General features: G+C 41.1%; 1 protein-coding gene across 14 annotated transcripts in view; it reads right to left on the bottom strand.

Moving 5' to 3' along the window:
• mef2d (myocyte enhancer factor 2d) overlaps positions 1 to 18,773 on the bottom strand; it is a 114,056-nt gene that overhangs the window by 66,436 nt on the left and 28,847 nt on the right. For 13 of the 14 annotated variants that reach the window (XM_035940818.2, XM_035940817.2, XM_055013516.1 and 10 more), the window contains one exon: positions 8,439 to 8,834. In XM_035940818.2, the coding sequence (XP_035796711.1) occupies positions 8,439 to 8,492 (54 nt within the window). In that variant the 5' untranslated portion in view covers positions 8,493 to 8,834. Of the gene's footprint in view, positions 1 to 8,438; positions 8,835 to 18,677; positions 18,761 to 18,773 lie in introns of those variants that run through there. The other variant, XM_055013515.1, reaches the window with a different exon arrangement.

The raw sequence follows: 18,773 nt of genomic DNA on the forward strand, positions 1-18,773 counted from the left end.
TTACAGAATGATAAGAATCTTTCTTTCCTTCTAAATTTGACCTAAATCACATTAGCACAACCAAACCTAAAAAGCCACTTTAAGCAGACATTAAGCCTTTCCACAAAAACGTCTGGCTGACTTTCAGCAGCAGAGAAGCCAACTTTTTCTATTGTGGATGACTATCTCAGTTGTGCTGTAGTCAGCTTTGTGTTTTAGTACATGTTAAGGCTCCTTTTCTCAGATGTCCATAAAGCCATAATATTTATTATTCATTTATTATCCATAATAAAAACAATTAGATTAAGGCCCTCATGCAGCTAACCCAATCAGCTGTAGGTAAGTTCCTGTTATATATTCCAAAAAGGGTGCTGACATTGTGGTGGGCACTGAACATGAGTCTGTTAATGCTTCACTGGAGGTGCGCATCGGCTTCGTATACGCACAGACACCCATGTGAATGGGAGAAAAATGAAAGAAAATTAACTACTAATTGTTTCTGTAAAAAGCCTAGAAATGTAAATTGCTAAACAAACATTTTTTAAAAATAAGCAATAACAGGTGTCTTCTTGCAGTATTGTCTAAAAACAACAAATTTTAGATCTGTAAAGACAGAAAAAATTTTAAATTTATATTTTTGGAATTAAAATCTGCAACCTTGAAGGAGCAGTTTAACATTTTAGGCAACATGGTGACACTGTGCTGTTGCACAGATAAACCAAACAAGGTTTGGTTTAGTGAAAATGACAAGTTGCACTTCTACAGTAAGTTATCTGACCTCATTGTGATTCAATCTCAGTCTTGGCAGCAAAGTAAAAAGACATTTTTTTTTTTTTTTTTTTTTTAAATGTTGAAAATGTTGAGCTATATCCTGATGGTTTGACTTCATACCATCCTGGGCCAGAGACTTTCAAACCGGCTTATTTTCAGTTAAAAAAATAAATATTTGAACTTTTTGTATTTCGAGACTGTAACCTCTTGGTTTAGGTGTTTAAGACAAAGCAAGATTGACTGCATTAAAATACTGTCTGTTAAATATACAAGATAGAGACATTTTTAGGAAAAAGACTTCTAGACAGAGTGTCTAAACACGCTCTCTTTCAAGTACTCAGTTTGTATTTTGCGCACACACTGGCTTTCGCTTCCCTCCACACTCCTCTCTCTCCCGTCACATTCGCTCTCTCCGTCGTTTTCACACTCTGTTATGCTCTTTTTCATGCTCTCTTTCTATGTCACACACTCTCTCCCGCTCTCTTTTCCACACTCTCCTTCTGTCACATGTTATTTCTCTCTTCCCCTCGCACACATAACACACACTCTTGTACAAGCCCCCTCAGTTGTGAACAAGCAGAACAGAACTGGGAGTGTAGCTGAAGCACAGGGTCCCTTGTTGTCTGCTGGTTGGCTTTAGAAGCGCTTCCCTGATTTAACCAACTGGTATTTACATTCCGGGGAGATTTGGCTTTGTTTGGATTAAACACACAGGATTGCACAAACACAAACACACACAGGGAGAGAAAGATTAGCAGAAGAAAAAGAAGAAAAGGCTTCAGGTACTGCCACAATATCTGGTGTTTGATATGGGAGAAATGGAAATAAAAGCAAATGTGTACACAGATGTGTGAAAGGGGCTGGAAGGTTTCGAGCATGCTTCACTACAAGACACACCCACGACTGACATCAACACATTTTCCATCAGATAAAAAGCCAAAAAACCCTGCTGTGGCGTCACTGATTGGAACTGTGTCTTCAAGCGCAGCATGCCTGGAAATTTCAGTATTTTACTCAACTACATTATGTGATCCAAAACCTATTTACCTTAAATCTACAATTCACTAAAACCATCAAGATGTGTTTGTTTTGCACATTTGGAGGTCAGATTCACCAGCACATGGGTTTATGAGAAAATCTGACAAAACCAATGACATTACTATCAACTTGGGGCGTAGATTTCGTTTGAACATTAGAGGATCTGGGTGTCCTCCCTCATTAAAAATTTGAGCCGTAAACACTTATTTTCCTGCATTACTGCACCAATTTGTGCCATTTTAATTGATCCATTTTAGCCAAAACGCCTTTTTTATGTAAAAGAAAACCACAAATTTAGGCAAAATGATTAAATGTCCTAATATAAGTCCGTTGCCTTGCCACTGTAGATGGGTTCAATAAACATCTCCTTAAAATACAGGCACATATTTAGTTTTATTGTATATATGCAAACACAGAAACAATTTTTGCATGCTGAGAAAGTTGAGAAAAGTAAATTGGAGTTTAGAGACTGCTGAGGTCTTTTCTATTTATGGCAGTTAAACTGCACTTTAATTATACTGTCAGCAAATGAATGTATTAATGATACACTGACAGTGCTTCTAGGGGTTTACCTGCACTGATACAGACTGCATTTCTCTGGCTGCAGGCTGCTCTGCAGGCAAAACAGTTTTGAACTCAACCGTAATTGAAATGAATTGAATAAGGAAAGAAAGAAGAACAGAGAGAGAGGTAGAGATAAGATAGAGACATTGAGGATGAAAGCGAGAAAAGCAGCCATGTGAGGCCTTCAATCTCTCCATCTTTCTCTCCCGCTATCACTCCATCTCTTCTGTCTCTTGCTCCTTTTCTGCTTCGGCATGTTTAAGCCTCGCTCGTCCCTCCTTCTCTCTCTCTCTCTTCACTTATTTTCTCGCCCTCGTTTTCTCTTCCTCTCTTCTCTCTCGCTTTTTTTCCCACATCCTCCCTCCCTCCCCCTCCCTCCTTTCGCGCTCGCTCACTCATTGCTTCCTGCTGCCACAAATCAAATTATATCGGGGTCGTATCCATGGGCAACCGACTCCCCTCCCCTCCCCTCCCCTCCTGCCCCCCATTTCCCACCTCATCACACACTGCTACCATCATCTTACCTCCCTCACCCCCTCAACGCCCCATCTTTATCTTGCTGCCTATCTACATGCCCCCCCCCCTCCACACACACATTCTCCTCTCCCTCCTCTTCCACTCGCTCTCACACACACAGAAGGAGCAGATAAATTATGTGGCGATGTTGGAAAGGGAGGAAATTACGACTGTGCAGGATGACAAGGCTGGTTGGTGATGAAGAGACAAGCCACTGCAAACAACAACAACTGCTCTCCTAACAAATTAAAAGGTCATATACTGGCGCTAAAAACAAACAAAATTAATCCAAACATCCCAGCGAAAACACTATTTTTCTTTCTTCTTCTTTTCTTAGAGAAAGTAGGCAGCGGGATGAGTGACTCTGGATTTGAGCTTCAATCCCGGTGTTTACCACGAAGGATAAACAAGCTGGAGGTAATTGACATTAAGAGCAGAATTGCCAGGTAACCAATGGCAACTGAAGAATAAGACATCCTCAGTGAGGAGAGAGAGAAAGGAAGAAAGGGGGCGAGTGGTTTCATCTGAGTGTGTGTGGCTTGGCGAGGTTGTGGTTGTGTGGCAGATGGATGAGGAAACCACCACTGACAACCGCAACCTCCTCTCGCTGTTTCCTGTAGCCAAAAACCTCTCTTTCACTTGCTAGCTTACAGTCTCGCTCACACAATCAGGTCTGAACAGTTAAAGCAAGATAGTGAGTAATCCCACACTGCTGCTGGTATCATTTCAAGTATTGATTGTGAAGATACCCTTTTAGAAGTCCTCTCCATATCCTCCTTATTTTCCTTTGCAATTTGACATAGCTAAAATTGTGTATGTTGGTTTGCAATATGGAGAGTGTTGATCTGCAAAGTGAGAACACATTTTTTCCCAACTGTAAATTGACATTTGTACATCTTCTAATGATGTCCTCAACACAGGGGGTATGAGGTGGGAGACATTATTTACGTCAACCAGACTTTCAGGAGTATAAACCACAGTCACACAGTATTTCTAATGGTTGGATGGCCATGAAAACTCTCCCGGTGAAGTTATTAGTACAGAAAAGGAACAAACAGAGATAGAAAACATATGGTTCTTTGATAAAAAGTCAAAGGTTTAAGCCTCTGGACATAAAAACTGAAGGAGATAAGTTAACCGCAACTTCAAAAGTGCATTTCAGTAAGAACCATCCAATCGCAAAGCTTTAGATTCTGCTGTGTGCATCGCTTACAGCAGGCAGAAAATAAACAGTATTCCTGGTAGAAAACTGATTTTACAATCTCGAGTTTAAATCAGTTCATGGTCAGATTCTGGGTCAGTTTTGAATGAATTCACCAACTACAAAGTTGTAAAGTGGGAGCATTTGTAGTTTTGAAAGTTAAAGATCACATTCATATTCCCCACAGATGATGTTATGTGACTCAGAGTTTGAATACTTCTAAGGCTTATATTGGCATGAAACTCTTCTGACCGATTCATCCATACAAATGAATGAAAACTAGAGGCTGTGGATGTAAAAACGGAAGAAGATAAGTTACTTTTTTTTTTTTTTTTTTTTAAATGGTAAAACAAACTCAAACTTAAATCAGTTTACATTCTGATTCTGGATAAATCTGAATCCAATTCATCAACAACAGTGGGATGTTCTACTCTGCCGCAATAAATGAGCATTTTGAGTTTGCTACATTTGCATCAGTGATTGGCTTAGCAACGGCAGCAGAGGCTCATGGGCATCTCCGTATTCAAAGCAACACACCACAGACCTGCTTCTGTGAAGTCAAGTTGTTTTCCTTTAGCTTGGCACGGTGGTTCTGAATACTACAATACCCAAGAAGAAATGAAGTTCTCTTGTGGTTAGGAATAATACAGTGTACCGCAGTTTGAAAACTGACCCAGAACTTAAACATAAATGCATAATAAAGTTTCTGCAGTGCAAAGTGTAATCTTGAACTTCAGGTCAATGTTAACAGAGGCAAAACCTAATTGAAGCTGTGTGACTGGATGTTTTGTAGTGAAATGCTTCCCAGTAGTCACAGTTGACCACTCTACTGAAGTTTTTATGTCCACAGGCATGTACGTTTAAATTTCTTTTCTCCAGTAACAATCTCTGTGATGTATTTCTACGAATGCGCGAAATGTTCTATAGCTGTTGCTGGCATAAATATGAAACATAATAAGTATTCTGGGCACCCAGATAGCTCAGCTGAGTGAGCGGCGACCAATAAACGGGCTATATTCCCCAATGCAGCGGCCTGGGTTCGATTCCAGCTCACCACCCTTTGCTGCAGGTCCTCCCTTCAGTCTTCTGCTTACTTTCCTGTCTGCCTCTCTACTAACCTGTCTAACAAAGCCAACAAAAGGCCAAAAACTATATATAAATAATAAGTATTCAAGATTCTTTGATTTCTGGAAGGAAAGCTGTGTTCCTCTGACATCCTCCTGCTAAAATGGGTCACAGTGTTAATGACAAGTCAACTCTTTAAGTTTTACCTTTGATGTGACAAACATTATCCAAAAATAATCATAAAAAAAGTCCATCGGAGCATTTCAGCATTACCAGTCCGTTGCTCTGTTCTTTCTCGTGTGTCTTTGTCTCAGTAAGAAATGTGGTATTTGAGATGCTGTCATGTTTCCAGCCGGGGCCCACACTCTGAACGCTGTTTATTTTGCAGAGCTTATGGCAGCATCTCTGAATCAACATGTAGGAGGGTGACGGGCTGCATGTACTCCAAAATTCATTTGATTTCCTTTCAGAGGCTGCACTGTTCATTAGCTGAAGCAACACAGAGCAAGCATGTAAAAACCACTTATTTCTTTAGCAGCTTAATACTCTGTTCCACTTCAAATACTAAATGTTACTGAGAGAACAACTGAATCCTGTTTTATTGTGTAAATGGCTCTGGGTGAGAACATCAGATAAACAGAAAAAATAAAGTAAAATGCAAATGCTGAGTGCTGTGTTGGTTTAATACTGGCATCAAAATGTCATCATGTCAGAAATGGTTTGCCAAAGTGATTAAGAAACAATTTTCTGCTGGTTAATCACCTGATCATGGTCAATGAGTAATCTTTGATTCTGACATTATGACTATGTACTACCACAGAGTGCATCGCCTTATTGACAAACTGTTCGACACCTGATACAAACGCAGGCTCCATTAACCAGAGCTTGCCCAACCAGAAATAGCTACAACCCTCCCTTCCCCTTTATGTCCAATTGTGTACTGATGAATAACAAGCCATCATACTCCACTGACCCCCTGCAGGCGCCGCTTCCTCTCCTTTATAGAAATGCAACCTGCTAAGATTGATGAGGAGAAAACTGAGGATGATTTTCCAAACCCTACGGCCACTTCGCTCTCACACTGCTCAGGTCTTATTCAGCCAAGCACCTTGTTTTTCTCCCTATGCCTTTCTCTGTCTTGTTTTTCTTCTCTCTCTGCTTTTGAAGGTGGGCACGTCAAATCCATTACTCAATCTGCTCAATGGAGCGAAGCCCATTTACCAGTTGACTCATTTTAGATGGATCATTTACCCTTTCATCCTCTCTGACAATGCCACTGATGTAACCAGAGGGACTGAGGCTGTTTTTGGGGGGGAATATCATACTTTCTTGCTCTTTTTTACTGCAGGCGGGGGGGGGGGGGGGGGGGGGGGGGGGGGGGGATGGGGGGGGGGGGTGGTGTCTGAGAAACCACATGATGGCTCTGTAGAGTCATACGAGCCTCATAAAACACAATGCTATTGTATTGTTCTGTAGTGGCACTGATAAGAGAATTGTTGTTCATGCTACATGGGACATGTGAAAACAGACAGGACCCCTGTGGGAATTCATTATCGCATGAGTTAAACTTTTCTGTCTCCACAACGGAATTCAGTTCTAGAGGAGCAGGACGGATGAGAGGAATATTGAATTCTGCAGACAGATCAAGCCAGTTTACCATTACATTACCTGGCTATGTGTAATATAATGCTTGGCAATGGATTGTGATGAAATTTGGAGCTTTAGTTAAGAAATTAAAGACCCACTCTAGTGAAAATGAAGTTTGTTACCTTGTTAACATGTCCATATGGTGCTTTTTTTATATGCTGGAAGGAATATTATGAGTGAAAAAAAAACAGCCAACACCATGGCTGATCATTTCCACCTTGAAACTGCAGTATACCAACAATAGTCTCAAAAACATAGATTTAGACTTCTAGTGCTTCATATGTAACAATTTTGGGGAACCAGTTTTGTCAGGTGGGGTTTTCCATAACATTCTTCTTCAGAATCAGTTTTGTAACTCTAACATGTATCGTTAAATCACTCCAATATTACAACTTGCCAGTGTTTAGTGTAAAGTAGTCTTACAGTGTTTGAGCAGAGTCGTAGGTGAGCTAGTGAGCTTCGACTGCCATGAGTCGTGAGGAGTGAGTGTAAAGAGAGGCAGGCAGTGCACAGATCTGCATTTTAGTCCATTATTTTTAGATTTAAAAACCCTCTAAATTGACTAACGAAACAAAAATGCAACTGTCATACACAGAGATGAATTCAGGGGTTAAATCAACAACCAGAGAAGGACTGTAAACATACATCTGTGTGTTTGTATATCTCGCCTTTGGCTGCATCGCCATGGAGCCTTCACATGTAGCAATTTAGCTATGCCATAGTTATTGTGTGCATTCTCACAGACATGCAATTCCATGTTAGAAGATTCAGCGTGGAAATAGGCTGCTTTGGCTTCTTGTGTTTTCTCCTGCGAGTTTCTGATGCAAGTGGAGATTGATGAGATTGAAGGTGATGAAGAAATGAGACAAGGCAAACACTATCCAGATCACATACATCAGTATACTGCTGCAGTGTTTATACCAACAGAATACATCCCACTCTACATATGATAAATGGAAATCTGTGCAATAGGAACAGTATCTACTGCCATTACACTCCAATGTCAAGGATTATTCCAACTTTATGCAGAGAGATTCTATTTTAATCCCTGCTAGAAATAATATTTAACAACAATGTATTCTACAGTCAGTCATTTTTTCTAATAGTAAGATATCCTGATAGGTAGGATGTGCAAAAGTGCTATTTTACATCATCAAATAAATGTGCATTGCAATAAACTGTATTGTACTGCTGCCAAAATGTGTGCAATATAAAAAGGAGACCACTTTAAATTACATTTTGCTTGAAATAATTACATTCTCTTTCTTAAATGTAACCATAACACTTGATTCTTAGTAAATGACAATATTAAAATATCAGCCTTCTTTATGTATGTTCATCATTACTAAACATTTCATTACACTTATTTGGCAGACACTTGGAAGTGCTTTGATTTTCCCTAAGCATTCACACCCATCATGAAAAAATTTGGGGTTCATTGTTTTGTTCAAAAGATGCATCAGCACAAATACCAGTAACCCACCGAAGCTCGAGCTATATTATTCCCAACTGTTGCTTGCTTCTTTAATTATTTAATTCCTGTCCTTACAGCCTGACTTCCTTCAATAAGTTGTTTTATTTTGTGGAATTATGATGCAGCGGAGCTTAGCCACAAGTAATACATTCAGATATCGTTACTCGTGCCACTGATGCTAACCTGTCTGTTACGTTCATCAGTGATCCTCTGAATCTGGATCTTTTTCCTCCCCATGGTTCTGGTGTTGCAGTGGGAGGAGCAGGGGAGAGTGGCAAGGTCTGGGGTCACGGATGGCTGTTGTTGTGTTTCTTCCTCTTGAAATGTTTAGTCACTCTCAGTCTGCCCTCTCTGTGCAAACTGATTCTGTTTGAAGCACTCGACACAGGGACGCCTTCACCAGAAAGACTGAAAAAATAAAAATAAAAATAAAAAAAAGAGGGAGAAGGAGGAAAGGAAGAATGGGGTTCTGTGTGCAGCACCCTCTTCAGATCATGGTCCTGTTTGTGGGGGCAGGTCATCAACACTCAGGCTGAACTGGGATCTTCTGCCCTCCCCTTCACCTCAGCTGGGCAGCTCCTGGAAAACAACACAGAGGCATTCATCAGACTGGGAGAAAATGAGAGAGAGTTTCTGAAAAGGGCAGAGAGAGGCTTTGTTTGTATAATGTGACCCAATTTAACTACTACAAACTCTGCCTTTGCCTTGACCCGACATACACAAGAGAAAAAAAAAAAAAAGATGCAGCAATGCATTTGAGACACCATCAAATCAGAAGCACATTTGGCTGAAACGAAGAGGGAATGGGGGTGGGGAGGTGGGGGAGTGTTTGTGGTGCTACATGCAGAGCAAGAGGCCCTCAGGGGCCCGCAAGGAAGGAGGCTGTGCTGTGTCAGCTTCATTAGAGGCATCACCGCCACATCACTGATCTGCTGGTCGCCCACGGCAACCGGCTGCCCGGCCTGGGCCGCCTGACACGCCGAATGTGATTCCCCGATCGGAGGCACAACAGAGAGCAGCCACTGAGTCTGTGGATTCTACATATTTTCCAATTTCAAAACACTCTTGTTCTATATTAACTTATTTGGAGGAAACTGTGTCTGCATTTAACAAGATCTGCATCAACACTACATGGATGGAATTTATCCTCCTTTCAATTATGTATGTACTTTTCTATTCTTTTTTATTCTACACTCTCAGTACAGACACCTGACATGTCCACAAAGAGGGATGAGTGGGCAGATTTCCAGGCCGGCCACTGTTTTCTGTCCAGTAATATCATTACGCCTTATTACCTAAACTCAACACTGACCTAATTCTACGCAACACAGAGAAAGATGAAGAGTGTAAAAATGTGTGTCTAATTCAGCCATCCGTCTAACTAACCATGAAATAAGGGTGGCCTGCGATGCGCTACGCTGCCTAATAAAAAATAAAAAATAAAAAAAACAGAGGACGGGTGCATTTTAAATTCAAAATTTCAAAAGGGCAAGACGGAGATAGAAAGCCCAGAGTGTTTCTGCAAATTCATGCAAACTCATGAATGAATGAGACGGCAGCAGCCCAGGAATGGCAACAGAGGCAAGGACCGTTTTAGGCCTTGTTACTACTATTTGTGGTTCAGCTTTAAAAATAGCACTCTATATATACATACAGACTGTGTGTACACACAGCCTTCTGCACATTCACACACACACACACACACACACACACACACACACACACACACACACACACACACACACACACACACACACACACACACACACACACACACACACACACACACACACACACACACACACACAGACAGTAGTAGCCAAGTGGCAGCATTACAGAGCTGAAGCATCTGGAAAGCTGTGAGTACAGAGAGGACACCAGCTCCTCAGCATTGTTTGCATTCCCTCTACCTGGGAGAGCTGCAGCACAAGAACACCCTCTATTTACATCCATTCTTATGAAACAAAGAACATGAAATAGTCTGTCATGAGACTGACATTCCTTTTGTGCTGCTGTAGGCGCTGCACTGCATGCTCGTTTAGAGAGGATGCAATTGGCTTAGCTTTGGCGATGAGTTGCTTATGAATTATGCACTGATGGGAGAGTGTAGAGGGGGGTTGAAGAAAGAGGGTGTTATGAGTGTCATAATTGCTTTGTAAAAAGGCTTGATGGAGAACTGGCGGCTGCCTCAGCCTGGTTATTTTGCATGAAACATCTAATGTGAGCTGCAGGAACTGAACGTACTGTATTAGCAACATCTTTCACAAATTTGGTTCCAGCTGCTTCAATGCAAAAATTTTGTAAAAGTCCATCTCTGCTACTGTTCAGATTTAATTCTTTCCTGTAATGGAAGAGACCGATAACAGAAAATGAACCCCACCTAGATCACCTCATTAGTGTATCTCTGGAAAGAGCAGGTATACCTAATATGCTGTACATTCATTCTTTTCATTTAGCTTCAAATGAGAGGGAGTAAAGGGGTGATGGTTGAGTATTTTAAATAATAACAATGAAGTGTGTGTTCAGACTCTCTCACAGCCTTTGTTAGCCACAGAGTGAGAGGGGGACTCGCTCCAGTTGCGGTGAAGTTCAAAGGCAGCGAACTGAGGGATTTGTCTTTAGGCTGTGGGCTGATCACACATGAAAAGGCTGCTTTATCTGCCTGGGGTGGTCAAGTCTCGACCTTTTACCCTTCATGCTGCTGCAGCTCGCTTCCCATGTCTGATGTCAGGCAGAATCTCTGCTCTCACATGGGAAGCGGAGGGCCTGGAGTGTGTCTGCTGCCTCGCTGAGCAGGCGAGAGTGATAGAAAGGATCTGGACAATGAAAAGATAAACGCTGATAATTAGGAATCCACAATGGACCCAGATTAGGACTCTGGGGAACACCTAAACATGTTAGACGCTTCATTTTTCAACAGACCATTGAGGAATACTTCTTTCAGGTTTTTTAATCATTAGAGTTAATAAATTGGGGTGAAGGAATACATAGATTTTGAGGCAAATGCCCAAATGATAGAAGTATAGCTGCAAGGCACTCTCTCTTTCTATTGTCTTTCAGTACAAATGTTAAAATGCTCTGGATTCTCAGAAATTAATCATCCCTGTGGATAAAGTGGGAACTCAAAGTTGATAAAGCTCTCTGATTCTTCTTTCTCTTCTCATGCAAGATGTTTTCATGCACATTTGTATCAAAACAGTAAAAAAAAAAATATCATTGCAGTCCTTTGCAGAAGAACAACATAAGAGCCAGCTAAAAGAGAGTCTAAGCATCAAAGTAAAGTATCTGAAGTGACCACCAGAAATAGTATAAAAAAGAAAAATACTGTTTCTTTGCAGATGTGTCCAGTAAGCTTTAGAGAGGGCACATCAGGTCAGAGACTTGAGGCAGACTGCAGGAAAGATTAGTCTATAAAAGAACAGTTAGAAAATGTTGCATCGCATCAATTTCCCTGACATCTGTTGCTGTGGCCGTTAAGCATTTCAAAGCTTCGGTCTTCTTTTCCAACGATGTGGGTGGAAAGCCACAAGCTGTGAAGGCAATATTATGATTTTAACATTTATTTATGAGGAGAAAGTTGACAGGGATGTTGTTTTTTCTGCACTAACATGCTTCACAGTTATGCAGAGTTGCAGTTGGAAGCTTCCCAGTACAACCACAGCCTTCTACAGTTGGACAACAAGAAGCTTCCTTTGGGCAATGAGGGGTTAAGTGACTTGCTAAAGGGCACGTCATCCAGATTTTCCTAGCCAGTCGAGGTTTGTGAACTAGTGACCTTCCTCCTGACAACCTGCCTGGGTGGCTTTCCCTCAGGCTAATGGTGCCCTCAATATTACTGATACATCGCCACCAATGTTTCTACTACAGGCTGAATGTGTCAGAACCTGCAGGGAAGGAGCACAGGGCTGTGACTGAGTCATGACACACAGAAAACATACCACTTACAGTACATGCCACGGAATAAAGCTGGAGAACAGGGTGTTGGAGTTAGACAAGATCTGCATTAATATGGGATTCTGTTGGCTTTCACAAGGGAAGATGTGATGGAATCCAGACGATGATGTGGCTGTGAGTGTGTCCACACTAAAGGCTGACCAACTCAGTACAATATCTGGGTCAGTAATGAGTAAATATTAGTATAAAACGAAATCTGACAGACTAAAACTGACTTATAAAGTCTGTACATAAAGTCTGACTCTGTGGGGCCCTTCAAGCAACCCTCATCTTAAGTAATGATTTTTTTAAAAAAAAACAAATTCACTCTAAGCATCACTGGATTACTTTGACACTGAAGTAAACATGATGATTACTAGGAAAGTTCTGAATATATGAGTTTCTTTTTTCTAAAATTTCCAAGCTGATTTATGCATGTTTATTTATGATGGTCAAAAAAAATATGGTCATTATGCTATGCATTATCAGTATTCCCATATGATGAGCCTCTAACAGAATGCTGAAGCCTCAATATATTGGTCAGGCCTGAGTGGTGTTATCTGTTTGTGTGTGCGCATCTTCCTGCATGTCCATCCTTTACTGCCCCTGGTGTGCTAAGTGGCGGTGGAGCAGCCTGGAGCAGACAGATAACAGTCACCGGTAGGGGGCTGGTAGTCGAGAGGAGGGAGGGTGGTGGTAAAGATGGTTCTGAGCTGCTGGAGGCGAGCCAGAGGACTACTGAGAAATCCATCACTTTTCCCACTCAGCACCAACATCTGCCAAACCTGACCGCAACCAGCTCCACTGCAGTTCCCCACTGCACGCTGTCCATACGAGCCCAAAGTGTGATTACACCGACCTAGACTAATCCAGTTCTCTACAGCTTAATGGATGCAAAAGTTACCATTGTCATGGGGATTGTCCAAAACAATTCCTACACACATGCGTGTGCTTTCTCCACTTGTTATGAGGAAAGTGAATTTTAATACCCAGTAGGAGTGAAAAGGTGAACAGGTATACATGAGGCAGTCAATACAGAGATAAAACTATGGCAATATAAAACAACAGGTCTAGACTAAATTCAATACAAAAAGGGCAAACATCGCTTAGCTATTTAACCACGCCACTGAACTCCAGAGCTTGGTTATACAACAAGTCAGAACTGACAACTTCCCAAGCATACGACCCCTGAGCTTATCTGCTAAAAGGAAATTACTGAGGTGATAAAGTCTCTTATTTGCAAGAAAATGCACCCATTAAAGTTGCTGAAAATGTCTCATTCAGACACATGGTACTGACCCTGAACAGAGGTACACAATCACCAGCCAGCTGCATTTAAGTGAAGAATGAATCCTCCAAAAAGTTGCCCAGTGAATCACTGGCCATTGTTTACTAATGCTGATATGGTGGTTGGCACTTTAGGGGAGAAGTGGCTATTGGCTAGCAATAAATGGTCACATATTAAAATTTATATTATTGTTTATTAAATGAGGCAAAAAAAAATTCTGATTTAATGCTGGATCAAATCATACAATTTTCATTTTGCATCACATTTCATCCATTTAAATGCGGGATATGATAACAGACATATTCAGTTAGTTGACAGTAGCCATTACCATTCATTTTACTTTTGTATCATCTTGAAGGCAAAAACTTTTTGTATAGCTTTAAGGCAAACAGGGTGAATCGAGAATGTTTCAGGTAATCAAGAATGGATGCATAGAAAAACAGTGACAACAGTGCAGCTTCAAATAGAGGAGTCCAAACAAAGTTTTTGTCAATGAATATCACACCCACATCAGTCAGTACTCAACATATATATATGGTATTCTAAATCAAACTGTGCTTAAGTGGCAAATCAGTGGCAGAGATTGCATGTCATGATATAAATACAAGCACGTCCTGTTAACGTGTTTGTTTGTTGAAATATATGTAGAATAATCACAGGCCCTGCTGGCAAACTATCACAGAAGTCGCCTCAAGACCTGTTGAAGATTTTAGGTCTTCAGGTTTCAAGAAGAGAGCAGTCTGCTTGGATGCAGCTGCCGGAGTCGTGACCTCTGCAGCAGGCTGTGAAAATGACTGATCTGTCCCTCAGTTTGAGGACAGGTGGATCAATATTTTACCAATATTCATTCATCACTCAGCGTTCACTCAAACTGGTCTGACATGATGGACAAAATACAAGATGACAAACGATGTCATCAGATGCTGCATACAGCTGGGAATCACATAAAAATCTAATCAGCAGGTGTCTGAGCTTATACTGTAACTGAGATTTTGTTTAGTAAAAGAGAGAAAAGCTAAAGCAGACCAGAAAAATTATTATCATGAATATACTTTCCTGCTTCAAAAACAGGCACAAGCTACAGGAGCTGAAATCCCAGCTTGATCTTCTGTACTAGACAGAACTCAAACAACTGACGATTTATCGACTAACTGTTAAACAGAAAAACAAAATTAACCATTTTTTCATTGTCTATGCAGAAATTAAAACCATTTACTATGTCCAGTTTTGATTTTGGGCTTTTGGAGAGACAAAACCAGCTTGTTTTCTGTGCTTTCTTTCTTCTTAACACCCAATATAAACCAGTGTCTAAGCTAGTCCAGCTTTAATTTTGGCTGTTCTTTTTAGCTGAATGTGCTTCAATGAATTGCAGAGATACTGCAGCAGATATCCGCACATAGGGTCTCTGTCATCACAAAGGTATTAATGCCAAGGTTCATATGCAGCTTGCCCGCTCCAAGATACATTACAATCATGAATCAGGATTTGTAAGGAAGGAGGGAAAAAGTCCAATATATCTGTTCCTCATTGGGACATAGACAGAACCGCGGATGGGTTTCAGGTTGAGGGAAAGGTTGGCGTGTAACTGGGCCGCTGAAAATCCCTCATCTGACCCGGCATGGCTCGGTTTGCGGCCCAACCTTGAGGATGTTCTGCCAGCACCAGCTGCGTTATATTTACAGCCTGTTGCCTCATGTTCCCGGGCAACCATTGGACACAGCTCTCACCACACTCAGGCTTCAGGTCACCCAGCATGCATCTTTGCAATATCAACAAAACCCTATGGCTGATTTTTGTGGTAGAAGCATCAGCAGGTGGAGTGAAGGGAGGGCATTGTGACAAATAGTGGAGGAGGGGATGGAGACGGAGAAGGGAGTTGCTGGCCTTATATCTGAAGCCTGGCTTGTGATTGTGATTGTGCCTGTGCATCTACGCTGCCAACCCTGGCAGTGGAACATGATCTCCCCCTTCCCCCTTCTCCTCCTAACCAATCATGGGTGAGACTTTGGAGAGGTGGGGGAGAGAGAGGAGGGTTGATGCAGTGCAAGGGCAGCACTTCTGAGGTGGTGGTGGTGGTGGTGGTGGTAGTTTGGGGGATGGGATGATATGGGATGGGAGCGGCAGTAAAGAGATCTGTGCCTCTTGGCTCGTGAATCACGCCCGCGCTGCCGGGCCGCTATCAATACCGCAGTCTGCCCGAGCACATACACACACTCCCAAACATGTACACAAAAACAAACAAGTGCACGGCGCGTGCACACACAAAGAAAAACACACACCCACACACTTAACACAGGGTGCCCTAACTGTCACTGATCTGCTGTTTGTGTTCATAGCCTCTGGCATGAATACAGTAAAAATACCATGATAACACCCATCATACACCCAAGCATGTACATATGTGTGCACACACACAGATACACAAAGATGTCTTTTGTCCAGAAGCTTAGAAAGCATATGGAGCACAGACGACTTGTTGGAAGGCCAAACAATACTTCGAGTGTGGTTTATTGTTGATTCTGAGGCTTGTCCCTGTCACTACATCAGCAGCGTGGACTATGTGGTTTGACCTGTCAGGTTACATCACAGCCAAAGGTAAACGAACTTTACACACTGAGGGACACACCTATCTCTGAAAGGTGACGGGTGTACACTGATTGGAGGAACCTGTAGAACAATGGGGGGAAAGATTTAACAGTTAAGAGAGAGGATTTTCTTGTTTACTAGTTTGTGGGAGGCAACTTGTGCTGAATAAAAATAAAAAAAATAAATAAAAAATCTGGAGAAAGACATGAGATGAGAATTGCTCATCACAATTTCAGATTGTTGTATTTGTTCCAGGAAGCCAGGTTTTAATTCGGTATAATGGAGTTAAAGACAAAATAAACAAAAAAACTCCTAAAACTTGCTTAATTTTTATAATTCAAAGCAGTCAGCAGAGTAATTGTTGTAATCTCAAGTTTGCAAAGACCATGGTGAAGTGTTGAGTTTCCTGTTGGACCAACAATCAAAAACCGAAACATTATATATAACAGTATATAACTGTGATAATGAAAAAAAAAGTGAAAATCACAATATGCTCTTATTTCATAAGCTGAAACCTGGGAATGATTGGTATGTTTGCATTATAAATGGCTCCTAAAATCGTTGAAGCAGAAAAAAAGGGGTGTTGGGATCAGGTACATTTATATATATATATATATATATATATATATATATATATATATATATATATATATATATATATATATATATATATATATATAAGGGCTGGGACTTTAACGCGTTTTTTTCGTGGTCACGTGTTTTGATAGACCTATCGCCACATCCAGCTGCTAATGACTTGATCCCCAGCGTCATCTTGTCCTTTAACCTGGGAGGCTGTAGAGGGTTGGCAGGTCTGCTCATGGCCGTCAAACATGACCTCTACTACTTCCCATACAACATGATGCTTGACATGCCTCAATGTAGAGCTGCAACTGGGAAGTATTCTCAGTAAGTCTCCACAGAATTTGCTGTCCAATATGTTCCTGTCAATCAACTAATCTAGTTGTAAAATTATGTTTATCGACAGAATGCCAGTCATCCTACATTCTAATGTAAAGGTTTTGATACTTCTTGTATATTGAAAATCTTTTCACAGATCAGTGGGAATGACTCTTCAAACTCCAAGAACTCTTGATCAGCAGCTTCACTATTTTTATAATGTCTTTTATTTTGTTCATTAGGGCAAACAGTGCAGTGCTTTGGAATGTAGGATAGTTTACAGGTTTCTCTACTCAGTTTTTCCCATCATTTGCTCTGCTGCAGCACAACAACAATAAATCTGTGACAGACAAAAATTTGCTCTGAACAAAAACACTAATGACATCAATGTGGCACTCGAGGTCAGAGGTTTGCCATCACCAGTCGAACATGTTCTCATCAATGGGGTGTCACACAAGAGCCAGACAGGCAAGATCAAGACAGACGACTGACACGCAAATATAGCCTTTTATCACAAGCGCTATCAGGTTTATTTTCATGAATGCAGGTGAGTGGGAGGAGGAATGCTGTAGTTTAGGCACAATAATACCTGCCTATTTATAGTGTCTACCACAAATATTTTTGTAAAGATTTATCTATCATTAACCATGAAATGTGAGCACCTCAAGTATGCACAAGGCACTCAATAATAATAAACACAACAGAGTCTAGCACGCATACACATCTCTGTTTTGTGTAGTGAACTGCAATCCTTTCAACAGATTAACCCTCCCTGAAGAAAAACTTTTTCCTTTTTTTCATTACAGAGATACAGAGTAAACTAACTCAGTTGTGATTGTTTATATATGTGGTCATTAGAAAGTACGAGTTCCCTCAGCTCAGAGAGGCATCTTTCAATCTGGCCACAGGAGATCAAACCAGGGCAGCTTTGTTGTCAAGATACGCTTCAAAACAAGTGTGGAGCAGCTGCTTGGAGACCTACAAGTCTGACCAGTCTTCTTCTGAGTGGTGTAAAATGCAGCCCGCAACAAGGCAAGCCCAACCCTAGTATTTGTTATTATGTCAAAATGAATTGCTGGCTTCTACACAGTAGCTATAAGAAGCAGAAGATTTCTGTAATTATCTCACATATCTGTAGGATGAGTGTATGATCCTTCACATTTCTGACAGTTTTGTATTTTTTATTTACTGACAAAACAAACAGATTTCATGTATATATATATATATATATATATATATATATATATATATATATATATATATGGTTGCTATCTCCAAAGGTCTAAAGTAATACCTCTAGGCTACTGAACAATCATAAACAACTTCCTAATATGTACCCCCGTCTGAGTGGCGTAGCTTTGAAAAGCCAAAATATAAGAGCAATGGCCAAGCTCAAAGTAAACCATCAACTATGTACCTTCAAAGAATTATATGCTTAAAGAACACGACAAGGTTTTAACAGGTGTCAAGGGCAAGAGCGCTGCGACACTCCACATTAATGGTCATGTAAGCCTTCAATTCATGAAAGAAAGAGAACAGGTGTGAGGTTATGAGCTGCATGACAACACAAGCTATCAGCCGTAAATCACCACAACAGCCCCCAGCCACTCTCAATCCTCTCTCAGCAGATTTGGGGATGGGGAAGGTGTCAGCTCGGCGGCTGACGATGGACAGCAGGCCACACAGCAAGTCACCTCGCACTCCTCGCTATCTACCTCGTAAAGTCCTCTGAGGCGCCAGCAGTGCACCCCACCGATGGCTTCCTGGACTGATTAGAGACCTCAGAGTGAAATACTTCTGAGATTCTCTCT

Source organism: Amphiprion ocellaris, chromosome 9 (assembly GCF_022539595.1).
Source record: "Amphiprion ocellaris isolate individual 3 ecotype Okinawa chromosome 9, ASM2253959v1, whole genome shotgun sequence".
Taxonomy (NCBI): Eukaryota; Metazoa; Chordata; class Actinopteri; family Pomacentridae; genus Amphiprion; species Amphiprion ocellaris.